At 43.5% G+C, this 22092-nt stretch overlaps 1 protein-coding gene across 1 annotated transcript; it reads left to right on the top strand.

The window, feature by feature from the left end:
- Nucleotides 1–13: 13 nt before the first annotated feature.
- Nucleotides 14–21918, top strand: MAP1LC3A (microtubule associated protein 1 light chain 3 alpha). The gene is made up of 4 exons (XM_077251970.1): nucleotides 14–227; nucleotides 5186–5241; nucleotides 14292–14398; nucleotides 20422–21918. The coding sequence occupies exons 1-4, from the start codon at nucleotides 188–190 to the stop codon at nucleotides 20579–20581; spliced, it is 363 nt and encodes a 120-aa protein (XP_077108085.1). The 5' UTR covers nucleotides 14–187; the 3' UTR covers nucleotides 20582–21918.
- Nucleotides 21919–22092: the final 174 nt, after the last annotated feature.

Below are 22092 nucleotides of genomic sequence, written 5' to 3' on the forward strand. Positions count from 1 at the left end.
TATTTGTTCCAGCGTCTCAGCCCGGAGTGCGCTCAGACTGAGGCTTGGGCACCGGGACTGGGCACTAGCGGGCGGCTGGGGTGCAGTAGGGAGGACAGTACTGGGCAGAGTCGGGAGCAGCAGCTGGGTGACCAGATCTGAGCAGCCTGTCCGTACTTGATTGGAGTCGGGACGAGCAGAGCCCAGGATGCCGTCAGAGCGGCCTTTTAAACACAGGAGGAGCTTTGGTGAGTGCATTGTTTCCATTGTGATGTGTTTACTTGCTGCAGATCTCATCTTGTTACTGATCTGCCCACAGATCCTTCTAAATATCTGCCCATCCTGATCGGAGGCGATCACTTGAAGTTTTTGGCGATCGCAGAGTCACATCCGATAAGTTCCCACCGATGGCGAATCGTCACTGCGTCGTCTACAAAATAAGTCCATGTTTTAGAAAACCCCCCAAATAATTCTGCCTCAGTGGCCTCTGATTTTGGCTACCCTGAAGGGCAACTCAGAACAAAAGCAGGCCCGTCTCCTTGTTCGCATTCTCCAGAGTCCGTCACATGTACTAAGATTTGTGGCTGGTGATGGGGATCGCTAGTAAGTAGACAGAACAGTTGCTTGGCGACGGACGCCATTGCTGGTGGCTGCCACAACCAGACCGCCATGTTTCTGTGCAAGTCTATCGATCAGCGCCTGGGCTTCCAGTGCCCAATGGCACAAAGGGCAAGATGGCTGCCAGACTCCAAACCTGGACCTGCCGCCACACGTCTTGCTGATTTCAAATCACTTCCACTCGTTGCTCACTGTGGTGAGTCTTTGTCCACAGCGACGTCATTTCATTCACCTTATATAAGGTCACTAAGGAGAGTTGGTGGCTGATGGATGGCGATTGCCTGAAATCGGTAAGGTCAGTATATAGGAAGGTTTCGACCATTTATAGCCCTCTTACTACTGGACGGGGATTTTTACTAGTTCACTTTGATGATTTTTTTAAAAAAAATATCTTTTATCTCTCTCATAACAACCCAGGCGATGACATGACACCATTGCATGATTACCAATGTAGGCATCCAGTAGTCCAGGTATTCTGGTTAATCTGGAATTTTACCACTGAATCCCTAGAATATATATTATATTGTGATTTTATTTAGCGTTTCCTGTGATCGTCCTATAATTCAGCACCTATCATGCTTTGTTGCACGCATGGAACAATAGATCTACTAGCACAGGAGGGGTTAATCTGTAGGGTCATCAAAGGTGTAATTCATCTACTGAGGGTCAGAAAGTTTGCACCTGGCAGGTGAAGGTTAATAGCATGTGCTGCCGCTGTTGTCACGTGCTGTTTATTCCTTTTGTTGTTCACATTTCTTTCCTGGTTGTGTTTCCGGTGATTAATCGAGTATGGAATCTGGAGTGATCACTGCGTCACAATGTATATTTTATATCTACCCCTTCCTCCTAGGTGACCGCACCATAGTATGTTCTCCATCATAATGAGCCATAATAATGGGCACCAGCTTCAACAATGGCGTCTCCGTGATGAGGTTTTCTTAAAAAAACAACAGACTAAGCTTTATTTTATCATAATCTGCATTTCCGGAGGCATTTCAGACTTTGCCCAGGTTAATTATCTACTGAGTATGTACATTTGTATCTGATGGAAATATCACATGGTAGAAAGAAGAGTGGGGAAGTTTGACCCCCTCCAGAGAGCCCTCCCCATTGTAAACAGGAGAGCAAAAGAGCCTTGCCATGTGTAAACATCGTTCGCCAAACAACCTCTTATAACCAAGGCCCACCAGAGACCCTCTACAGTGTAAACAATACACTCCAACCCTCCTGTAAACAGGATGCGCCTTAGAGCGCTACCCCCTCTAAATGGGGCCTGCCAGAGAGCGTGCTCTCCCTCTGTAAACGGGGCCTGCCAGAGAGCGTGCTCTCCCTCTGTAAACGGGGCCTGCCAGAGAGCGTGCTCTCCCTCTGTAAACGGGGCCTGCCAGAGAGCGTGCTCTCCCTCTGTAAACGGGGCCTGCCAGAGAGCGTGCTCTCCCTCTGTAAACGGGGCCTGCCAGAGAGCGTGCTCTCCCTCTGTAAACGGGGCCTGCCAGAGAGCGTGCTCTCCCTCTGTAAACGGGGCCTGCCAGAGAGCGTGCTCTCCCTCTGTAAACGGGGCCTGCCAGAGAGCGTGCTCTCCCTCTGTAAACGGGGCCTGCCAGAGAGCGCGCTCGCCCCCTGTAAACGGGGCCTGCCAGAGACCCTCTCCAGTCTACAGTATAAACAATGGCCTTCCCCCTATAAACAGTGTCAGCCAGAGCGCCCTCCCTTCCTCTGTAAACAAGGTCTGTTAGAGAATCATCCCTTTGTAAGCAAGGTCCACCAGAGACCCTCTACAGTGTAAACAATGCCCCCCTATATGGCCTGCCAGTCAGCACCCCCTATAAACAGGGTCCACTTGAGAACCCTTCCCCCATTACACATGGTCTTCCCGTGTAAACCAGTCCCACCAGAGACCCTCTATAGTGTAAACAATGGCTTACCACTGTTAGCAGGGTCCACCAGAGAGCGCTCCCCTCCGTGAATAGAGTTCAACAGAGACCCTCTACTGTACAAATAATGTCATCCCATGAGAATCGAGTCCATTTGAGAGCTCTCCCCTCTGTGAACAGTGTCCACCAGAAGCAGGGCCTGTCAAATAACCACACTAAACAGCACCTACCAGAGAAGATAACTCCCCATTCCTCCTCATATCGGGCCTGCCAGGGACCCCCATAATCGGATGTTTGTCAGTGTTTTGAGTTGCTGTCTTTATTTAACCCTGTAACACTTTCCTAAACTTGTGGCTGTACATGGCGCTGTGTGTCCATCTTACTGCAGTGTACTGTTTACACCTGATTTAGACACACAAGACTGTGGCAGCCATCCAGAGCATATCCTTCCTCAGGCAAAACATGACGCCCTGCTCCCTTCCTCCACACGCGGCTATTTTCATCTATTTTCTGTCTTGTGTTGAAACATGAACTCTTCATCAATTTTAGCTGCTATAAACCTCCCGTGACTAATAGTGTCAAGCAGGAGAGTAATCTTTTTCCGTGAAGTGAAATTCTAGTTCACGTCATATTGTTTACTGCTGTCAAGTCTGTGGAAATGTTATTCAGCTAGGACCTGAGTGACATCCAATATGGCCGCCATTAGGGTATGTGCACACATTGCGGATTTTGCTGTGGATCCGCAGCGGATTTGACGCTGCGGATTCGCAGCAGTTTTCCATGCGTTTACACTACCATGTAAACCTATGGAAAACAAAATCCGCAGTGCCCATGCTGCGGAAAGAAACACGCGGAAACGTAGCGATGTTTATTCCGCAGCATGTCAATTCTTTGTGCGGATTCTGCAGTGGTTTACTCCTGCTCCATAATAGGAATCCACAGGTGTAAAACCGCAGGTGAAATCCGCAAAAAAAACACGGTAAATCCACAGTAATTCCGCAGGTAATCCGCAGTGCGGTTTACCTGCGGATTTACCAAAATCAGTCCGGAAAAATCTGCAGAGTAATCCACAGCGTGTGCACGTGGCCTTACAGTTCTCAAAGAGAATGTCGCTAAACTCTTCTAGTCCTGAACAGCAAATGGTAACTAGCTATGTTACGATATGAGGAAAAATATCACCACAGAACTCCACAAATTACCCTTTTGGGAGTGTGGGGAAGCTTACACTTCGATTAGATGCCCTAATAGTGGTAAGCTAGTGGCTGTAAAACAACCCTCAGGATTCCACATTGGGGCACTATAAAGCGCAGTCAGTTAAATGGCGTGTTCCCACCTTTTATATAGCTGGGACAGAAATCCTATTTATCAGGTTAGATAGGTTGAAAAAAGACCTAGCTCCATCAAGTTCAACCTTTCGCCACCAATTATACATTTTGTCACCAAATTATCTGTAACCCACAATGTTCTGTGTACTGAGGAAATCATCCGGCCATTTTTTAAAAGCTGCTATAGTGTCTGCCATTACTACCTCTTGTGGTCGGCATTCCACAGTCTGATTGCTCTAACTGTAAAGAACCCGCTGGTCCTTAGTATGGTCCTTGGAAGGAATACCATAAGTTATGTGCCAGTCCTTTGTACTGAGCATACATATATTTATACATGTAAGTGAGATCTCCTCTGAGACGTCGTTTTTTTTTTTTTTTTTTTTCTAAGCTAAACAAGCCCAACCTTTCATCATGAGAGGCCTTCCATCCCTTGTAATAATCTAGTTGCCTGCCTGCCTTTTGAACTGACTCTAATTTCTGAATGTCGTTTTTAAAACATGGAGCCCAAAACTGGATCCCGTATTCTAGATGTGGCCTCACCAGTGATTTATAAAGGGTTCACAATACGTTGGGATCACAGGATTTTATCTTTTCTTATACACCCTAAAATCTTGTTTGCTTTTGCAGCTGCTTCCTGACATTGAGTACTGCTCCTCAGCTTACTTGTAACCAGAATCCCCAAGTCCTTCTCCTGGTCTGTAGTCCCAAGTATACTGCCATTTAATGTATATGCAGCAGTGGGATTACTCCTTCCTAGGTGCATTACTCCACTCCACTGAAGTTCACTTTAGTTTAAGGCCCCTCGGCTACCATAGAGTAACCTGATACACTATGGGTTTAGCTGGAGACTTTACAAGGATATCTGATCTGCTTTAGGCTGACCATATGGCATTTGCTCATCTAGACAACCAAACACAACGTTTCTTTTTCAGAAAACTTGATGATATATAATATGTCTTTCTGCTCAGCAAAATCAGCTTAGACATTATCCTATACAGCTTCACTGGAGTTTTTCTCGCTACTTACAGTAAAGGGAGTACGGTATATCAGCAGTTTTCATCCTGTAACATCATATTACAACACTTTTGAAAAACATGGCTGTTTTCTTCCAAGATAAGGTATCACCACACCTATCTACAGTTTTTATGTGGTGTTGCAGCTCTGCACCATTACCATTGTTTTTATTTTAGCTGAGCTGAATTCCCGGATACAACCTATATTTGGCCTGATTGATATGATGGGGCCGTATGTTGCTCCAATAGGTAGCTATAAGGATGGAAAGCAAGACACAATTTTACACCTATGATCTGAATATTACTTTCTAACTTGCCTGTAATTTAATGTTTCTGTCTCTAGCGCAATCATTTTCTTTGTGTTTTTCGTTTATAGCTGAAAGATGTGCTGAGGTTCGTCAGATCCGTGAGCAACATCCTAATAAAATCCCAGTGAGTATTGTACATTAGTTACCCTATTAATAGAGCATTGAGAGCTCTTGAGATATCAAATGTTGGCTTCATGGGAATGAGAGTGCCTTAAAGGGGCTGTCCAGCCCAGTGCAAAATTTGGGAAGCACCTCAGCTTGCCAAATCCTAACAGTTTGCACTTTACGCCCTGTTAGGATTCAGTTCTGCGTGCAAGTTCAAGTAGTCATCGTGTGAATGCTCGTATGCGACTTGCATGTTTGCAGTCACGTGCCGACTAGCTTCTCATCTGTGCCTGTCCGCAGATAAGAAGCTAATCAGCACGTGACTGCAAGTATGCAAATCAACCACGCCAATCATCAAGATATATATATATATATATATATATACATACATACATACATACATACATACATACATACATACATACATACATACATACATACATACATACATACATACATACATACATACATACATTGTTCTAACTTTCATATATATTTCATATTGATACATATACAGTGCCTTGAAAAAGTATTCATACCCTGTAGCTGTCTTCGTAACGTGGAATAAGGTGCTTTGGACAAATGAGACCAATGTAGAGCTTTTGGGCTAAATGCAAAAACGATATGTGTGTCCTGGAAAGCATAAATAACATTGGACATCACCATGAAAACACCATCCCAACTGTCAAACACGGTGGTGGCAGGTTTATGCTGTAAGGATCTTTTTTTTTCAGCAGGGACAAGGAAGGTGCTCAGAGTTAGTGGGAAGATGGATGCAGCTAAATACGGGCAATCCTAGAGGAAAATGTGTTAGAGGCTGCAAAAGACTTGAGACTGGGTCATAGCGTTACCGTCCAGAAGGACAACAACCCTAAACATACTGCCATAGCTACAGTGGAATAGTTTAGATCCAAGCATATTCATGTGTTTGAATGTCACAGTCCAGATGTAAATCCCATTGAGAATTTGTTACAAGACTTGGAAATTGCTGTTCAGGCGCCTCCATCCAATCTCACAGAGCTAGAGTAAAGAAGAATGGCCAAAAATAGTAGCCTCTAGACATGAAAAGTTGGAAGAGACATACCCCAAAAGACCTGCAGCAGTAATTGCAAAGAAAGGTCGTCCTACAAAGTATTAACTCAGGGGGCTGAATACAAATGCATGTCACAATTTTCAGATTTATATTTTTTAAATGTTTTGGAAACCATGTATAATTTTCTATTTACTTCAGAAATACTTGCTACTTTATTTTGGTATGGCACATCAGATCAAAATAAAATATGTTTAAGTTTGTGGGTGCAACATGCACAAATGTGGAAAATACATAGGGTATGAATGCTTTTTAAAGGCACTATGGCCATTATGCATCATTTAAGTCACGGGTCCTTTTGGTAGCATGACTTTAATAAAAATTAATGTCTGCCTGCGCTGTGTCATCCTTTTATACTTTATGAAATCATCTGATTAGTTTTGTCCATGGTACTTTGTTTCTGACAGACTGTTAACTCTTCAGTGAGGCAGCATGTGTATTTTCTCTGACGCCCATGACTGCACCACGGAGAGAGGGGATCCGCCCACCAAGGACAGGATACCTACAGATAAAAAGGCGGTACCTCTCTCCTGCATCAGTTGGTTTCCTGTCCTTGATGGGAGACCTACAGATTCCCCTCCGTCAGAGGAAAAGTTCTTCGTGGGAGTCCGGGGCCAATCAGCCGATCCAGGCAGCGGGGGCCCCCCTGCCTCGGTTAGATGTGGTGACCCGAAGCGTCACTGCTAGGGGCTGGTAGGCCTTTTAGGGTGCGCGGAGAGAGGTGGCAGGAGCCGCCTCTCTAAGAAGACTTACCAGCAGCAGCCGTGTCCAAGAGTCCGCTCTATGGATAGGAGCGATGTGGCTCCCTGGCGTCAGTCTGCAGCCTGAGCTCCCGAGAGTCCCCGTGGAGTCAGCGTTTAGTAAGTGCGCCGCCATCTTGCCCCATCTGCGCCCGCGCGGGAACGGAGTGTTTAAGCAGCAGGGGCTTGCGTGCGCACAAGCGCTGCGTTCCCCGCCTAGTGCCGGCGTCGCCGCTGGAGGAATGCGCAGGCGCGGGAGTTTGTGCTGGGCAATCTGCGCAGGCGCGGGATTCCACGCGCAGGGCAAACTGCGCATGCGCGAAAGAAAAAAAAAATGGCGCCTTCCACCGCTATTTTAAGCAGGGCGTCTGGGGGCAAAAGCGCTTCTGAAATGGAGTCTGGCCAATGCTCACCAGTGAGCGATATGGAGCAGGTATCTCCCCTGCCCAGGACATCTCCACAACCAATGCCGCAGCAGCAGAAGCGGCGGACCCAGAAAGGCCAAGGCTCTACCGGAGGGCGTTCTGGATCGCTACAGAGCAAAGAGTCCAGCATTGCGTCCGGCTCTAAGACTAACACGGATCGTGCCCAACCGGTATTTATGGGCCCATAAGGTGGTGAGTGATCTTCGTGAATGTTAGCGATAGTGAGAATCTATCTTTATGTCTTTTACCATAGGGGAAGAAAAGCACAAGTAAAACTAAACATGTCATATGTGCCCTATGCAAAGAAGATCTTCCATCTTCATGGGACAAAAGACTTTGCAGTATTTGCATTCAGCAGACAGTGTCAGAAGGCCTTCCCGAGTTTGCGGCAGATCTCAAAAACCTGATTAAAGTCCAGGTAGAGGAAACCTTTAAATCCCTCAAAGGTGGGAGAAAGAGAAGGAAGACTAAACATAGATCTCCATCTCCTGAATCGGGTGATTCAGGGGAAGATACGGATTCAGACTCAGCTAATTCTTCCTCCTCCTCATCCTCATCATCATCTTCATCTTCCTCAGGGGGCCGTAGCTGCTTTCCCATAGAGGAAACTGATAGCCTTGTTAAAGCCGTTAGGAACACTATGGGGCTGGCAGATCCTCACCCCAAAAAATCCGTCCAAGACATAATGTTCGGAGGGCTTGACCAGAAAAAGAGAAGAGCCTTTCCTCTCAATGAAAAAATACAATCTTTGATTAAAAAAGAGTGGAAAAAGCCTGTGAGAAAATCTCTACTCACTCCAAAAAAGAAATATCCATTTGATGACCAGTCCTGTTCCTTCTGGGATAAGGCTCCTAAACTGGACGTGGCAATCGCCAAAGCATCCAAAAAATATGCCCTTCCGTTTGAGGACATGGGGGTTTTGAAGGACCCATTGGACAGGAAAGCAGATGGGTTCCTCAGAGGTTCATGGGAAGCGGCTGGTGGAGGCCTTAAACCAGCAGTCGCTGCCGCTTGTACATCCCGCTCCCTGATGGTTTGGCTAGACCAATTGGAAAGCCAACTCAAAAACAGGTCTTCCCGAGACTCCATGCTAAAAATGTTGCCCGTTATGCGGGGAGCTGCCGCCTTCTTGGCTGACGCCTCGGCGGACTCAATCAAGTTATCCGCTAGGTCGGCGGTGTTTTCTAATGCCGCAAGGTGGGCCCTCTGGCTAAAATGTTGGCCTGGGGACCTCCAGACTAAGTCTAAATTATGTATAATTCCCTGTGAAGGAGAGTTCCTATTCGGGCCCACTCTAGATGACATACTAGAAAAAGCAGGGGATAAAAAGAAATCTTTCCCCGCCCTGGGCTTCCCTTCATACAGAAGGCCCTTTCGGAGCAAGAGGTTCTTCCGAAGGAAGCCGGGGAAAAACCAGGATAGGTGGGAAGACAAGCGAAACAAAAACAAGGGTTTCATCTTTAACAAAACCCCTAACGACAATAAAAAAACCCGCACAATGAAGGCTTGCCCCAGGTGGGGGGAAGACTTGCCCTCTTCGCCTCAGCCTGGGATTACCAACAGTCCTTGGGTGTTGAACATAGTAAAATCCGGACTAAAATTGAAATTTCAGAAACCCCCTCACCCCTCATTCAGGACGACTTCTCTAAGATCTTCAGAGGAAGAGCAGCTGGCATTAGAAAAAGAAGTCATGGGACTGGTAAACAAAGGGGTTCTCATGGAAGTTCCCCTACAAGAAAGAGGTCTAGGGTGCTACTCCCCTCTGTTCCTGAGGAAGAAGCCGGACGGCTCATTCAGAACTATTGTGAATCTAAAAGAGTTAAACAAATTTCTAGAAATCCAGCCATTCAAGATGGAGACAATAAAGACCTCAATAAAGATGTTGTTTCCACTGTGTTTTATGGTAGTCCTGGATTTAAGGGACGCCTACTACCACGTCCCTATTCACAAAGATTATCAGAAATTCCTCAGAATAGCGGTCCATATAAAGGGGGTGGTATACCATTTTCAATTCTTAGCCCTACCCTTCGGGTTGGCTATAGCTCCGCGGGTCATCACAAAAATAGTGGCGGAGGTATTGGCTCACCTGAGGGAGAGAGATACCCTGATAGTACCTTACCTCGACGACTTTTTGATAATAGGCTCCTCTCCACAACACTGCGAGGAACAGCTAAAAACAATCAGACATTCCCTGGAAGAACTAGGTTGGTTAATAAACCTAAAGAAATCCAGATTGTTACCATGCCAGATCCAAGAGTACCTGGGACTCACTCTGGACTCTATAAAACAAGAATGTCGCCTTCCAGGGGAAAAAATCCAAAACATCATAAATCTGGTATCCAGAAGGCGAGACAATCCCTCCATAACACTGCGCCAAGCGATGTCCCTCCTGGGATCCATGACGGCCTGCATCCCGTCAGTCCAATGGGCTCACTTACACTCAAGGGAACTTCAATGGCAAATCTTGTCAGAGGAAGTTTCTCTAAAAGGGAATTTAGAAGGTCAGCTCGTTTTGTCACTAAACACAATTCAGTCTCTGGGCTAGTGGACATCACTAAGCAATCTTTCTCAGGGAATCCCGTGGGTGACTCCTGTATCTCGGATAGTGACAACAGACGCAAGTCCCAGCAGGTGGGGGGCTCACCTCAACGACCTGTTAGCTCAGGGGGATTGGGCTCCATATCTGAAAAAAGCATCCTCCAATATGAAAGAACTGTTGGCGGTCAAATTTGCACTCTTAGAGTTCCTGGGGCCCCTTCGGTCTCACCACGTCAGACAACAAGGTGGTGATAGCATATCTGAATCACCAAGGGGGTACCCGTTCTCGGAGTCTGATGGAGATAACCAGCTCAATCTTCCACATAGCCGAAAGCAACTTTCAATCTCTATCGGGCCTGCACATAAAGGGCGTAGACAATTTCAGAGCAGACTACTTAAGTCGCTCCCGCCTGAAGCAAGGGGAGTGGGAGCTAAATCAGTCAGTGTTCAATCAAATCGCGGTAAAATGGGGCTCACCAAGCATAGACCTCTTCGCAAACCATCTGAACAAAAAAGTGAACACCTTTTGCTCCATAACACCATGGGGGAACCCTGTTTCCCTGGATGCGTTCCTGATACCCTGGAACCATCAACTAGCGTATGCATTTCCCCCTATTGCTCTGATTCCAGCTGTGCTGAGGAAGATTCGGGAGGACGGGGCCCACATAATCTTAATAGCCCCGTTCTGGCCGAAGAGGCCTTGGTTTTCCTGGATGATGAGAATGTCCATCTCCTATCCATGGGTTCTGCCGGATCTCCCGAACCTTCTCTCCCAAGGCCCAGTTCATCATCCTCAGGTGGCAAGTTTGCACTTGACAGCTTGGCATTTGAAAGGGAGCTACTAGAAAACAGAGGGTTTTCCCCGGGGCTAGTATCTACATTGTTACAAAGTAGGAAGCCCGTTACAACCAAACAGTACGGGAAAGTTTGGAAAAAATTTCTCTCAACTTCAGGCTCCAAAATTGGGGAGGGTGTCCCTCTTAATGCCATTCTGGAGTTTCTGAAGAAGGGTTTAGAGTTGGGTCTGGCCACAAACACCTTAAAGGTTCACTTAGCGGCTCTAGGAGCTCTGTTCAACTATGACCTAGCAGGGAACCGGTGGATATCTAGATTCATCAAAGCAGCCGGAAGGTCAAGGCCCCTACCCGTGAAATCTACCCCTCAGTGGGATTTAAATTTAGTTCTTAGGGCATTATCCAAACCTCCTTTTGAACCTTTATCGGATGCTTCAGTAAAAATCTTATCCCTAAAAACTTCCCTGCTAGTTGCACTCACGTCCGCACGTAGGGTCAGTGATATCCAAGCCCTTTCCGCCAACCCCCCTTTTACTCAAATCCTGGATGATAGGGTCATCCTAAAAACTGACCCTGCATATCTCCCAAAAGTGGCATCCCGTTTTCACAGAACTCAGGAAATATCCCTGCCCTCTTTCTGTCCTAACCCCAAAAACAAAGAGGAAGAGGCGTTACATACATGAGATGTCTGATACGTTACATAGAAGCCACTAGGGAGAGTAGGGAGGATTCCTCTCTCTTTGTGTGTTTCCAGGGTCCCCGGAAGGGGAAGAAAGCGTCTAAAGGCACCCTGCCAAGATGGATTACAGAAGCCATCAGCCTGTCATACTCAGCAAGTGGCGTACCCATTCCGGGAAACATCAAGGCACACTCGACAAGGGCAGTGGCAACCTCTTGGGCGGAGAAGGCCGGAGCTTCTATTGAGCAGATATGTAAAGCTGCTACCTGGTCTTCACCGTCCACCTTCTATAGGCACTATAGATTGGACCTTACCTCCTCTTCAGACCTTACTTTTGGTAAAAGGGTTCTGGAAGCAGTGGTCCCTCCCTAATGTACAAATCTCTGCAATTCTCTCCGTGGTGCCGTCATGGGCGTCGGAGAAAATAGTAGTTACTCACCGATAACGGTGTTTCTCTGAGCCCATGACGGCACCCGTACATTCCCTCCCTTCACTTCCTGGGTGTGCACATCATTATAGTGCCTTATGTTAATAGTGTAATAGTCACGCGGTATCTCATAAGTATTTAGATAATGTTAAAGCAAGTCTCTGTTCATAGTCTCCCATCGTTCTCTAGTAAACAACTGATGCAGGAGAGAGGTACCGCCTTTTTATCTGTAGGTTTCCTGTCCTTGGTGGGCGGATCCCCTCTCTCCGTGGTGCCGTCATGGGCTCAGAGAAACACCGTTATCGGTGAGTAACTACTATTTTTTAAATCCCAACTTTAAATAGCTATAGCGTTACAATTTAATATTTTTCAGTTACTGTATCTGGGTGAGATTTTGATTTTGTTCTTTAATGTCACCATTTATGGGTATATGAAATACCGTATATACTCGAGTATAAGCCGACCCGAGTATAAGCCGACCCCCCCCCCCCCCCTAATTTTGCGACAAAAAACTGGGAAAACTTATTGACTCGAGTATAAGCCTAGGGTGGAAAATGCAGCAGCTACCGGTGAATTTCAAAAATAAAAATAGATGCTCCATACCATTCATTATTGCCCCATAGATGCTCCATATAAAGCTGTGCCATATATAATGCTCCATACCATTGATTATTGCCCCATATATTATCCATATATAGCTGTGCCATATAGAATGCTCTGCACCGTTCATTATGGCCCCATAGATGCTCCATATAAAGCTGTGCCCCATATACAATGCTCTGCACCGTTCATTATGGCCCTATAGATGCTCCATATAAAGCTGTGCCATATATGCTCTGCACTGTTCATTATTGCCCCATAGATGCTCCTTATAAAGCTGTGCCATATATGCTCTGCACCGTTCATTGCCCCATAGATGCTCCTTATATAGCTGTGCCCTATATGCTCTGCACCGTTCAGTTTGGCCCCATAGATGCTCATTATAAATCTGTGCCATATATTCTCTGCACCGTTCAGTTTGGCCCCATAGATGCTCATTATAAATCTGTGCCCTATATGCTCTGCACCGTTCAGTTTGGCCCCATAGATCCTCCTTATATAGCTGTGCCCTATATGCTCTGCACCGTTCAGTTTGGCCCCATAGATGCTCATTATAAAGCTGTGCCCTATATGCTCTGCACCCTTCAGTTTGGCCCCATAGATGCTACTTATAAAGCTGTGCCCTATATGCTCTGCACCCTTCAGTTTGGCCCCATAGATGCTCCACATAAATCTGTGCCATATATAACGCTGCTGCTGCTGCAATAAAAATAAAAAAACACATACTCACCTCTCTTGCTTGCAGCTCCCCAGCGTCCCGTCCCGGCGTCTCTCCGCACTGACTGATCAGGCAGAGGGCGCCGCACACACTATATGCGTCATCGCGCCCTCTGACCTGCACAGTCAGTGCGGAGAGACGCCGGGAAGACGGAGCGGCACCCGGCGTGTGGAACGCGGACAGGTAAATATGCGATACTTACCTGCTCCCGGCGTCCCGCTCCTTCCCCCGGACAGCTGGTCTCCGGGTGCCGCAGCCTCTTCCTCTATCAGCGGTCACCGGCACCGCTGATTAGAGAAATGACTAGGCGGCTCCGCCCCTATGGGAGTGGAGTCCATATTCATTTCTCTAATGAGCGGTCCCACGTGACCGCTGTACAGGGGAAGAGCTATGGCACCCGGAGACCGTGTGACGGGCAGGGGAGCGTCAGGATCGCCGGGACTAGGTAAGTATGCCTCAGCGCCCTCTCCCCCTCACCCGCCGACCCTGCCACAGACCGTGACTCGAGTATAAGCCGAGAGGGGCACTTTCAGCCCAAAAATGGGCTGAAAATCTCGGCTTATACTCGAGTATATACGGTATATCGAATAACCACATTTATTTCCTTGAGGGCAGGAGAATGGAAATAACAGCAGTATGGTACTTGTTTGGGACTTGCTTTTACGCCATCGACTGTATAATAACAAAGTATTAAAACCTAAAAAAAAAAAACGGACAAATGGACCAGAAATGGATGCAAATTGGATACAGCACACGGATGAAAGACCATTTGTTTTGTGTCTGGATGGGAAAATATAGTACAATACAGAAGTCAAGTACCACAAAAGCGTACCAATGAATACTGATCTTGAAATGCCATAACCTAAATATGCACACAGGTATATACATGCATATTTATTTGTTATGGTATTCCAAAATCAATAACTTTCTAGGGTAAATTCAGCCATAAACACGTGTCCTGACTTCTTACACAGCATGGTACCTCTGTATTTCTGTATTAAATTGTTAGTTTATCAATTATTCCTCAAATATCTGACCTGTGCTTCTTCTGTATTTAGGTCATTATCGAGAGATACAAGGGAGAAAAACAGCTTCCAGTGTTAGATAAAACCAAATTCTTGGTCCCGGATCATGTGAACATGAGTGAGCTGGTGAAGATCATCAGGTAATAGAAATATTAATCTCTCGTTTAACTTTAAAATGTGTAATTTTGATGCAGATTTTAAGCTATGTGCCCACGATCAGGAATAGCAGCGTTTTGGATCCAGCGTATTTAACACTCTACATGCTTCAATTGACATCGATCGCACCATCTAGAAGGTAGAAGGAGGGTACTCTTTGTCCTCCCATCGGCGCCCCTGTAATCGTGAGGGGCTGTTCTTTGCCATGGTGACCCAATTTCGTCATGATGACATCCGCGGGTCACCAGGGCTACCAAGTTGGTTAGATCATGATCTGCGCATGATCTTACTAGTGTCAGTGCAGCACTGTTTGTAAAAATTAAAAAATATTTTTTATATTAATCATATATATATATACATACATACATACATACATACATACATACATACATACATACATACATACATACATACATACAGTATAGACCAAAAGTTTGGACACCTTCTCATTTAAAGATTTTTCTGTATTTTCATGACTATGAAAATTGTGAATTCACACTGAAGGCATCAAAGCTATGAATTAACACATGTGGAATTATATACTTAATAAAAAAGTGTGAAAACAACTGAAATTATGTCTTATATTCTCGGTTCTTCAAAGTAGCCACCTTTTTGCTTTGATGACTGCTTTGCACACTCTTGGAATTCTCTTGATGAGCTTCAAGAGGTAGTCACCGGAAATGGTTTTCACTTCACAGGTGTGCCCTGTCAGGTTTAATAAGTGGGATTTCTTGCCTTATAAATGGGGTTGGGACCACGAGTTGTGTTGTGCAGAAGTCTGGTGGATACACAGCTGATAGTCCTACTGAGTAGACTGTTAGAATTTGTATTATGGCAAGAAAAAAGCAGATACGTAAAGAAAAACAAGTGGCCATCAGTACTTTAAGAAATGAAGGTCAGTCAGCCCCAAAAATTGGGAAAACTTTGAAAGTGTCCCCAAGTGCAGTGGCAAAAACCATCAAGCGCTACAAAGAAAGTGGCTCACATGAGGACTGCCCCAGGAAAGGAAGACCAAGAGTCACCTCTGCTTCTGAGGATAAGTTTATCCGGGTAATCAGCCTCAGAAATCGCAGGTTAACAAAAGCTCAGATTAGAGACCAGGTCAATGCCGCTCAGAGTTCTAACAGCGGACACATCTCTACAACAACTGTTAGGCCGGAGTCACACTAGACCGTAATACGGACGAGTGCAATGCAATAAAAAAAATCGCATAGCACTCGGCCCAACGTTAATCTATGGGGCAGCTCCTATTATCCATTGTTTACTTGACCGTATTCAGGATCCGAGTGAAATCGCAGCATGCAAGTCTATGGGTGCGAGAAAAAAAAAACGGATTACACACGGACCGTCAGTGTGACTTGCGAGAAATACGCACCGGTGTTCTGTAGAAAAGCCGGCAATTCAGTGCGGTGTACAGTAAAATCACACTGACAGGTTAGACTAGAACAGTTAAAATTAAACTCATCCAAAAAAGCAACAAAAAGCAATGTAGCCATAAAATAACAAGATTTTATTAAGGGTACATATAAATACAAAAAAAAAAAATGTTAAAAATATTTGATAACAGTATGGGGATAGAAACTATACAAAAAAGTAACCACCATGAGGCAAAAAAGCATATCAATGTGGTATAATATATTGTTCAAATGACATGATTATGCGCAAAACAAATGTAAAAAAGCCAAGATAGTATAATGTATAACAATGGTATGGTTATACAAGGCAAAGATGCAGATCATACAATGCGCATAAAAATGTGATAAAAAAGAGTGAAGAAAAGATGTATATACACCAGGCATGTGTTATAATGTCAAAGGATGATTTAAATGGGCATGTGAAAAAGGGTCATGCTTATAGCAACGCATACTGATGAAAGATGCGAGTATGTATTAATGTCTATGGTACCAACATCTATAATACTAATGTCTATATAGAAACCAAAATGGTTTTTGAGCAAAAGATGTATGGCCAAGTGGAAAATAGTGGTGGTTATAAACCTACCAATAGCCAGATTCCACATGCATTAGAAGCAAAACATGACCTATGTTAAGTAGCAGCCTGGATTGTTACCTCACGGTGGTGGCAGCGTCCCGACGCGCGTTTCGCGTAATGCTTCGTCCGGGGAAAGTGCATGCACTTTCCCCGGACGAAGCATTACGCGAAACGCGCGTTGGGACGCTGCCACCACCGTGAGGTAACAATCCAGGCTGCTACTTAACATAGGTCATGTTTTGCTTCTAATGCATGTGGAATCTGGCTATTGGTAGGTTTATAACCACCACTATTTTCCACTTGGCCATACATCTTTTGCTCAAAAACCATTTTGGTTTCTATATAGATATAGACATTAGTATTATAGATGTTGGTACCATAGACATTAATACATACTCGCATCTTTCATCAGTATGCGTTGCTATAAGCATGACCCTTTTTCACATGCCCATTTAAATCATCCTTTGACATTATAACACATGCCTGGTGTATATACATCTTTTCTTCACTCTTTTTTATCACATTTTTATGCGCATTGTATGATCTGCATCTTTGCCTTGTATAACCATACCATTGTTATACATTATACTATCTTGGCTTTTTTACATTTGTTTTGCGCATAATCATGTTATTTGAACAATATATTATACCACATTGATATGCTTTTTTGCCTCATGGTGGTTACTTTTTTGTATAGTTTCTATCCCCATACTGTTATCAAATATTTTTAACATTTTTTTTTTTTGTATTTATATGTACCCTTAATAAAATCTCGTTATTTTATGGCTACATTGCTTTTTGTTGCTTTTTTGGATGAGTATATTATTTTGGAGCATTGCCACTGAACTAGGCAGATACCTTTTTCCCTTTTGATGTACAGTTAAAATTAAAGTCTACACATAGTATAGGTGTGTGTGTGTATGTATGTAAGGAGAAATTGCATAACAATATTTGGGGTCCATTTTCTCATGTTACCCTTGTGAGTTATATGTTCATTGTGATGTCGTCAAAAAAAAAAAAAAAAAAATTTGTTGGGAAAATGTGAAATCGCTGTTCACCTTTTAATCCTTATTACTTACGAGGAAAAAAGTTTAAAAAATTGTGCTGATGTAAAGTAGACATGTGGTAAAAGTTATTTAATTAACTGTTTTCCGTGACGTAACTCCCTGGTTTAAGGGTATATAAATAAAAGTTTGAAAATTGCTAAATTTTCTACATTTTCCCCAAATTTCCAATTTTTATTTTTATTTTTTTTCCACAAATAAACACAAGTTATAACAAACACAATTTACCACCATCATGAAGTACAATATGTCATGAAAAAACAGTCTGACACTGGTCAGAATCATAAAATTTGGCCTGATCATGAAGGTGAAAATGCACTTTGGGGGTGAAGGGGTTAAAAATACTGCATCTAAATTTTACATATGCAGATGTACCTGTTTTTGTTAAAAACAAACAAAAAAAAACATTTTTCCACTTTGGTATTTAGGGGTCAAGCTAAAAAGATAGATCTACAGTTCTCTAATCAAAGTACCCATGGTGTCGCCACAGTAAGTTAGAACAATTGAAATCTAGACTTCGAGCCTAGGTTCACACACACATTTTTTTTTTTTTTTATAGGATTTGGAAGTGGATCTGTTCCACAATCCTCCTCAAAGGCCACTACTCTTTAAAGGGACGCTGTCACCTCAAATTGGCGGGCTATGTAAATGCCCTCTGTCTGGTCCGATGGGTGGTGTTTCGTCTTCTTTTCTCACTCCATCCTTCCCCGCTGTCTGCAATATTTTCGTGAGTTTGAGTAGGTGTCCTCCATAGTTCGCTCGTGCGCAATGCAACCTTGCCACGCGCAGTCTGCTTTGCCCAACTGCAGGCAAAGCCGAAAATCATTACTGCGCATGCGCCGGCACAATATGTCCTGGAACACCGCGAAATACTTCCGGGACATAGCTCGCCGGCGCATGCGCAGTAATGATTTTTGGTTTTGCCTGCAGTTGGGCAAAGCATACTGCGCGTGGCAAGATTGGAGGACACCTACTCAAATTCACGAAAATATTGCAGACAAATTTGAGGTGACATATTCCCTTTAAATACTCTTCCCATTCATTTTAATGGAAAATCCACTCTATTTCTGTGACAAGTTTTTTTTTTTTTTCTTAATTTTTTTTTTTTCAACAGCAGACTGCAAAACACGGTTTTAAAACAATCTCTTTAACCCCTTCACGACATCTGCTGTATATATACGGCGCATGTCGGAATTGGGTGTGTGGAGTGGGCTCACTTAGCGAGCCCGCCTCATACCCGGAAGGTGATGGCTTAGTATTACAGCCAAGACCTGTCGCTAATAATCGCAGGGGACCACAATTGTTAACACTCGCCAACGTGCCTGAGCGTCATTACCTCCGCCTATCGGCGCTCCCGTTAAAAAAGAAGAAAAAAAAAAAAGCTCAAATCACCCCACTATCCCCCCATTGAAAATAAAGATATTAAGAAAAAAATACAGATATGTGGTATCGCCATGTTTATATATCGTGATAGAACAGACTTTTCTAAACAATTCCCCCGATTGGTAAATACTGTAAATGGGGAAAAAATGTAAGATCACCAAGTTAATTTTTTTTGGTCTCGCAGTTCTGCTGTAACAAGCGATCAAAAAGTCAAATCTATCCCAAAATAGTACTAATAAAAAATGTAGTCTCGCCCTGCAAAAAATAAGCCACCGCACAGCTCCATCTGGCGAAAAATAATTATGGGTTTCAGAAAATGACACAACCCCAAAAATATTTTTTGCAAACTTCTTCTTTTTTTTTTTTTTTTTTTTTCACCACTAGAATAATAAAAAAATAACTTGATATGTCTGGTATTGCCGAAATCTTATTGATGAGAATTGTATTTCATGGTATCTTTTTTATCACAAAATGTACACCGTAAAAACAATTCCCAAAAAACCAACAATGTCAGAATTGTGTTTGTTTTCATTTTCACAATTTAACTGCACTTAGTGTACTCGAAAACAGGAAAAAAATTCTATGTGGTATAGTGAATGGCGTAATTCAAAATTACAACTTTTTAGGCAAAAAAACAAGCCCTCGTATGTCTATGTGGACAGAAAAATAAGAGTTATGGCTCTGGGAAGAAAGGGAGGAAAAAAAAAATTGAAACACAAAAACGGAAATTGACTGCAGGGTGAAAGGGTTAAACCCACTTCCTGAAAAAAAAGAATTGTTTCCTGAAGTAGATTCCTCTTGAAAAACCTACCAGATTTTTTTCCACCTTCAAAAAAACTTTGCGTGAACCTAGGATTGTATACACAGAGATGGTTTATGGAGAATCTAGAAACCCCAAAAATAGGAAATAAGTTTTCCTGGCTGTACAAGCTCTCCATGAGCCACTGAGTAGTGGCTTGCTCTGGTGGACTCAGGATCTTCAAATATTTAAGTCAGCCATTATCTGAATGATCGTAAGATTATCAGCTGACTGCACTTTTCTGTGTGTAGCCAGCTTTGACCTTGAAGGGTGTTTTATAATGATTTGAAGATGCAAGAATAAATGGCTGCACACACACTGGTTAAAATGATAACAAATATACACAAGAGAATGCGAAAAACATACAAGCTATGAAAAGATGAATAATATATCAAGAAATATTACCACCAGGTAAAAATGAAACAGTAGCAATAGACCTGTATTACAGTTCGCAGCGGAGGGGTCCCCTTCCATGCACAGCAGGCCTCGGGAAGAGAGCAGCCTTCCTATTGCATCTTGTAGTCATATTTGGACTCCTCTGTTCTTTTCATGTTTCTTACTTGAGAATGGATGGTTTCCGCACCATGTGCATGGATTCCTGCAAGGCTCAATCCGTTCAGTCCCAGAAATGTATAGAAAATGTACATGGACCTTGTCAGAGCACCAGTTAATTGTTGGCTTTTCTCACCAGTTCCCAATGATTTTTTAACACTCTCATTTAGATAATTTAGTTTATAGCTAATGTAATATTTTGTTTTTTCTTCTGTAGGCGCCGACTACAGCTGAACCCGACACAAGCCTTCTTTCTGCTGGTGAACCAGAGGAGCATGGTCAGTGTATCCACTGCCATCTTGGATACATACGAACAGGAGAAAGATGAAGACGGCTTCTTGTATATGGTGTACGCCTCACAGGAAACCTTTGGTTAATGAATAAGGCTGATGGTGTGCACTCGGCCATGTTGAGAAACGCGTATATAGTAACATGGCGCACACTGACTGTAACGTATGAACACCGTTTCTTCATGCTGATGCAATCACATCCACATATTCGCTCTCCATTCCACATCTACCTGTGTGCAGATCTTCACCCACCCGTGTGCACTCATTCTCCCATTCCTTCTTCCAGGACACGATACACTGCATGTGCTAACGCTTCCATACCATTGATTCCCTATACTTCTCCATCACTAGGCTGGGGGACACAAGTAGAACAAGATTTTAAGTGACTCATTTATTGTCAACATGTTTTGTGCAACAAGGAACCCCCAGCATGTGTCTGTGTCTTGTTGACTTGACAAGTGGCCACCATTTGTTCTTCATTTTTAACATACATGTTCCAAATAGTCAGTGAGTTGGCTCTTTCTTTTTTTCTGTTTTAAACTGGAACTCATCTTGGTTCAGCATAATCCAACAGAAGTTGTAGACCAATTTCTCACGGGTTATTCCTAGGTATGAACATATTACTGCCAGAGTGAGGCCTTGCTGTAGGCCAATGTAGGTTTGGTATAAAAGGCTGTAGCCTTCTGCAACTAACTCATGCAGGATAATGTAGAAGGTACAGGAACGTAATATTGTTTCTGATATTTGGATAGTCATGTTCACACTTTCCATAAACTAGTATTCATATGATAGGCATAACTAATGCACATTATCGTCCTGTAGCCTTTAATTGGACGTCCAAGTCATAACATTACCAAACTTGTCTGAAAGAACCGGCCTTTATTGCCCATTGGAAGTAATCACTGCCGCTTTCATTTTAACACTAGTTTCAAAAAAATAAATCTGAGCTTTGATTGGTTGCTGTGGTCACAAAATATGTATGATTTCCATCAAGCTTGACTAAGGCTTTGTTCTGCAGTACACAATGAGAGGCACGTCGGAGGCCAACACGTTTATATCTTATTTTAGGTTATTAGGTTGATTTTATGTGGTAAAACTGACAAGACAAACCTTTCTAGGGGCAAATTGCTTATAGTTTTGTTAAGGTACTAACCTCCTGACTTGCCTGTCCTGTTATAAGTGATGTTATGTTTTTGTTTTGTTTTTTCATCTTTAGCTCTTTTATCTATTGTCTTGCTATCATTTTCTGTTCTTTTGCTATGTCTGAAAAATATTCTGTGTGACAATATAACCAAATGCCCTTCCAGAATCCTGAAAAATGTAAAGAAAATCAATAAAAAAAAATCTATGTAAAAATGCTGATGTGTATATAAAGAGGGATGTTCCATATGTATAAAGATGAATAAAAGTATCAATGTAATGGCTGTGGTCTTCCAGTTTGCTTGATCCAAATCCAATTGACAGAGGTTATTAAAAGAATACTCCATGTAAAACTTATAGACGGGGGGGGGGGGGGGGGGGGGGAATATTCACTACAGTAAACTTGGTTCAGATTCTAAACAGTCTTAAATTGTTGTAAATGTATCTCAGTGGCTTAT

Source organism: Ranitomeya variabilis, chromosome 4 (genome assembly GCF_051348905.1).
Source record: "Ranitomeya variabilis isolate aRanVar5 chromosome 4, aRanVar5.hap1, whole genome shotgun sequence".
Classification (NCBI taxonomy): Eukaryota; Metazoa; Chordata; class Amphibia; order Anura; family Dendrobatidae; genus Ranitomeya; species Ranitomeya variabilis.

Coding starts and splice junctions, on each gene's coding strand:
- MAP1LC3A (XM_077251970.1), top strand. CDS start 188: ATGCCGTCAGAGCGGCCTTTTAAACACAGGAGGAGCTTTG. Junction 5,242..14,291: donor AACATCCTAATAAAATCCCA/GTGAGTATTGTA, acceptor TTCTGTATTTAG/GTCATTATCGAGAGATACAA. Junction 14,399..20,421: donor GAGCTGGTGAAGATCATCAG/GTAATAGAAATA, acceptor TTTCTTCTGTAG/GCGCCGACTACAGCTGAACC.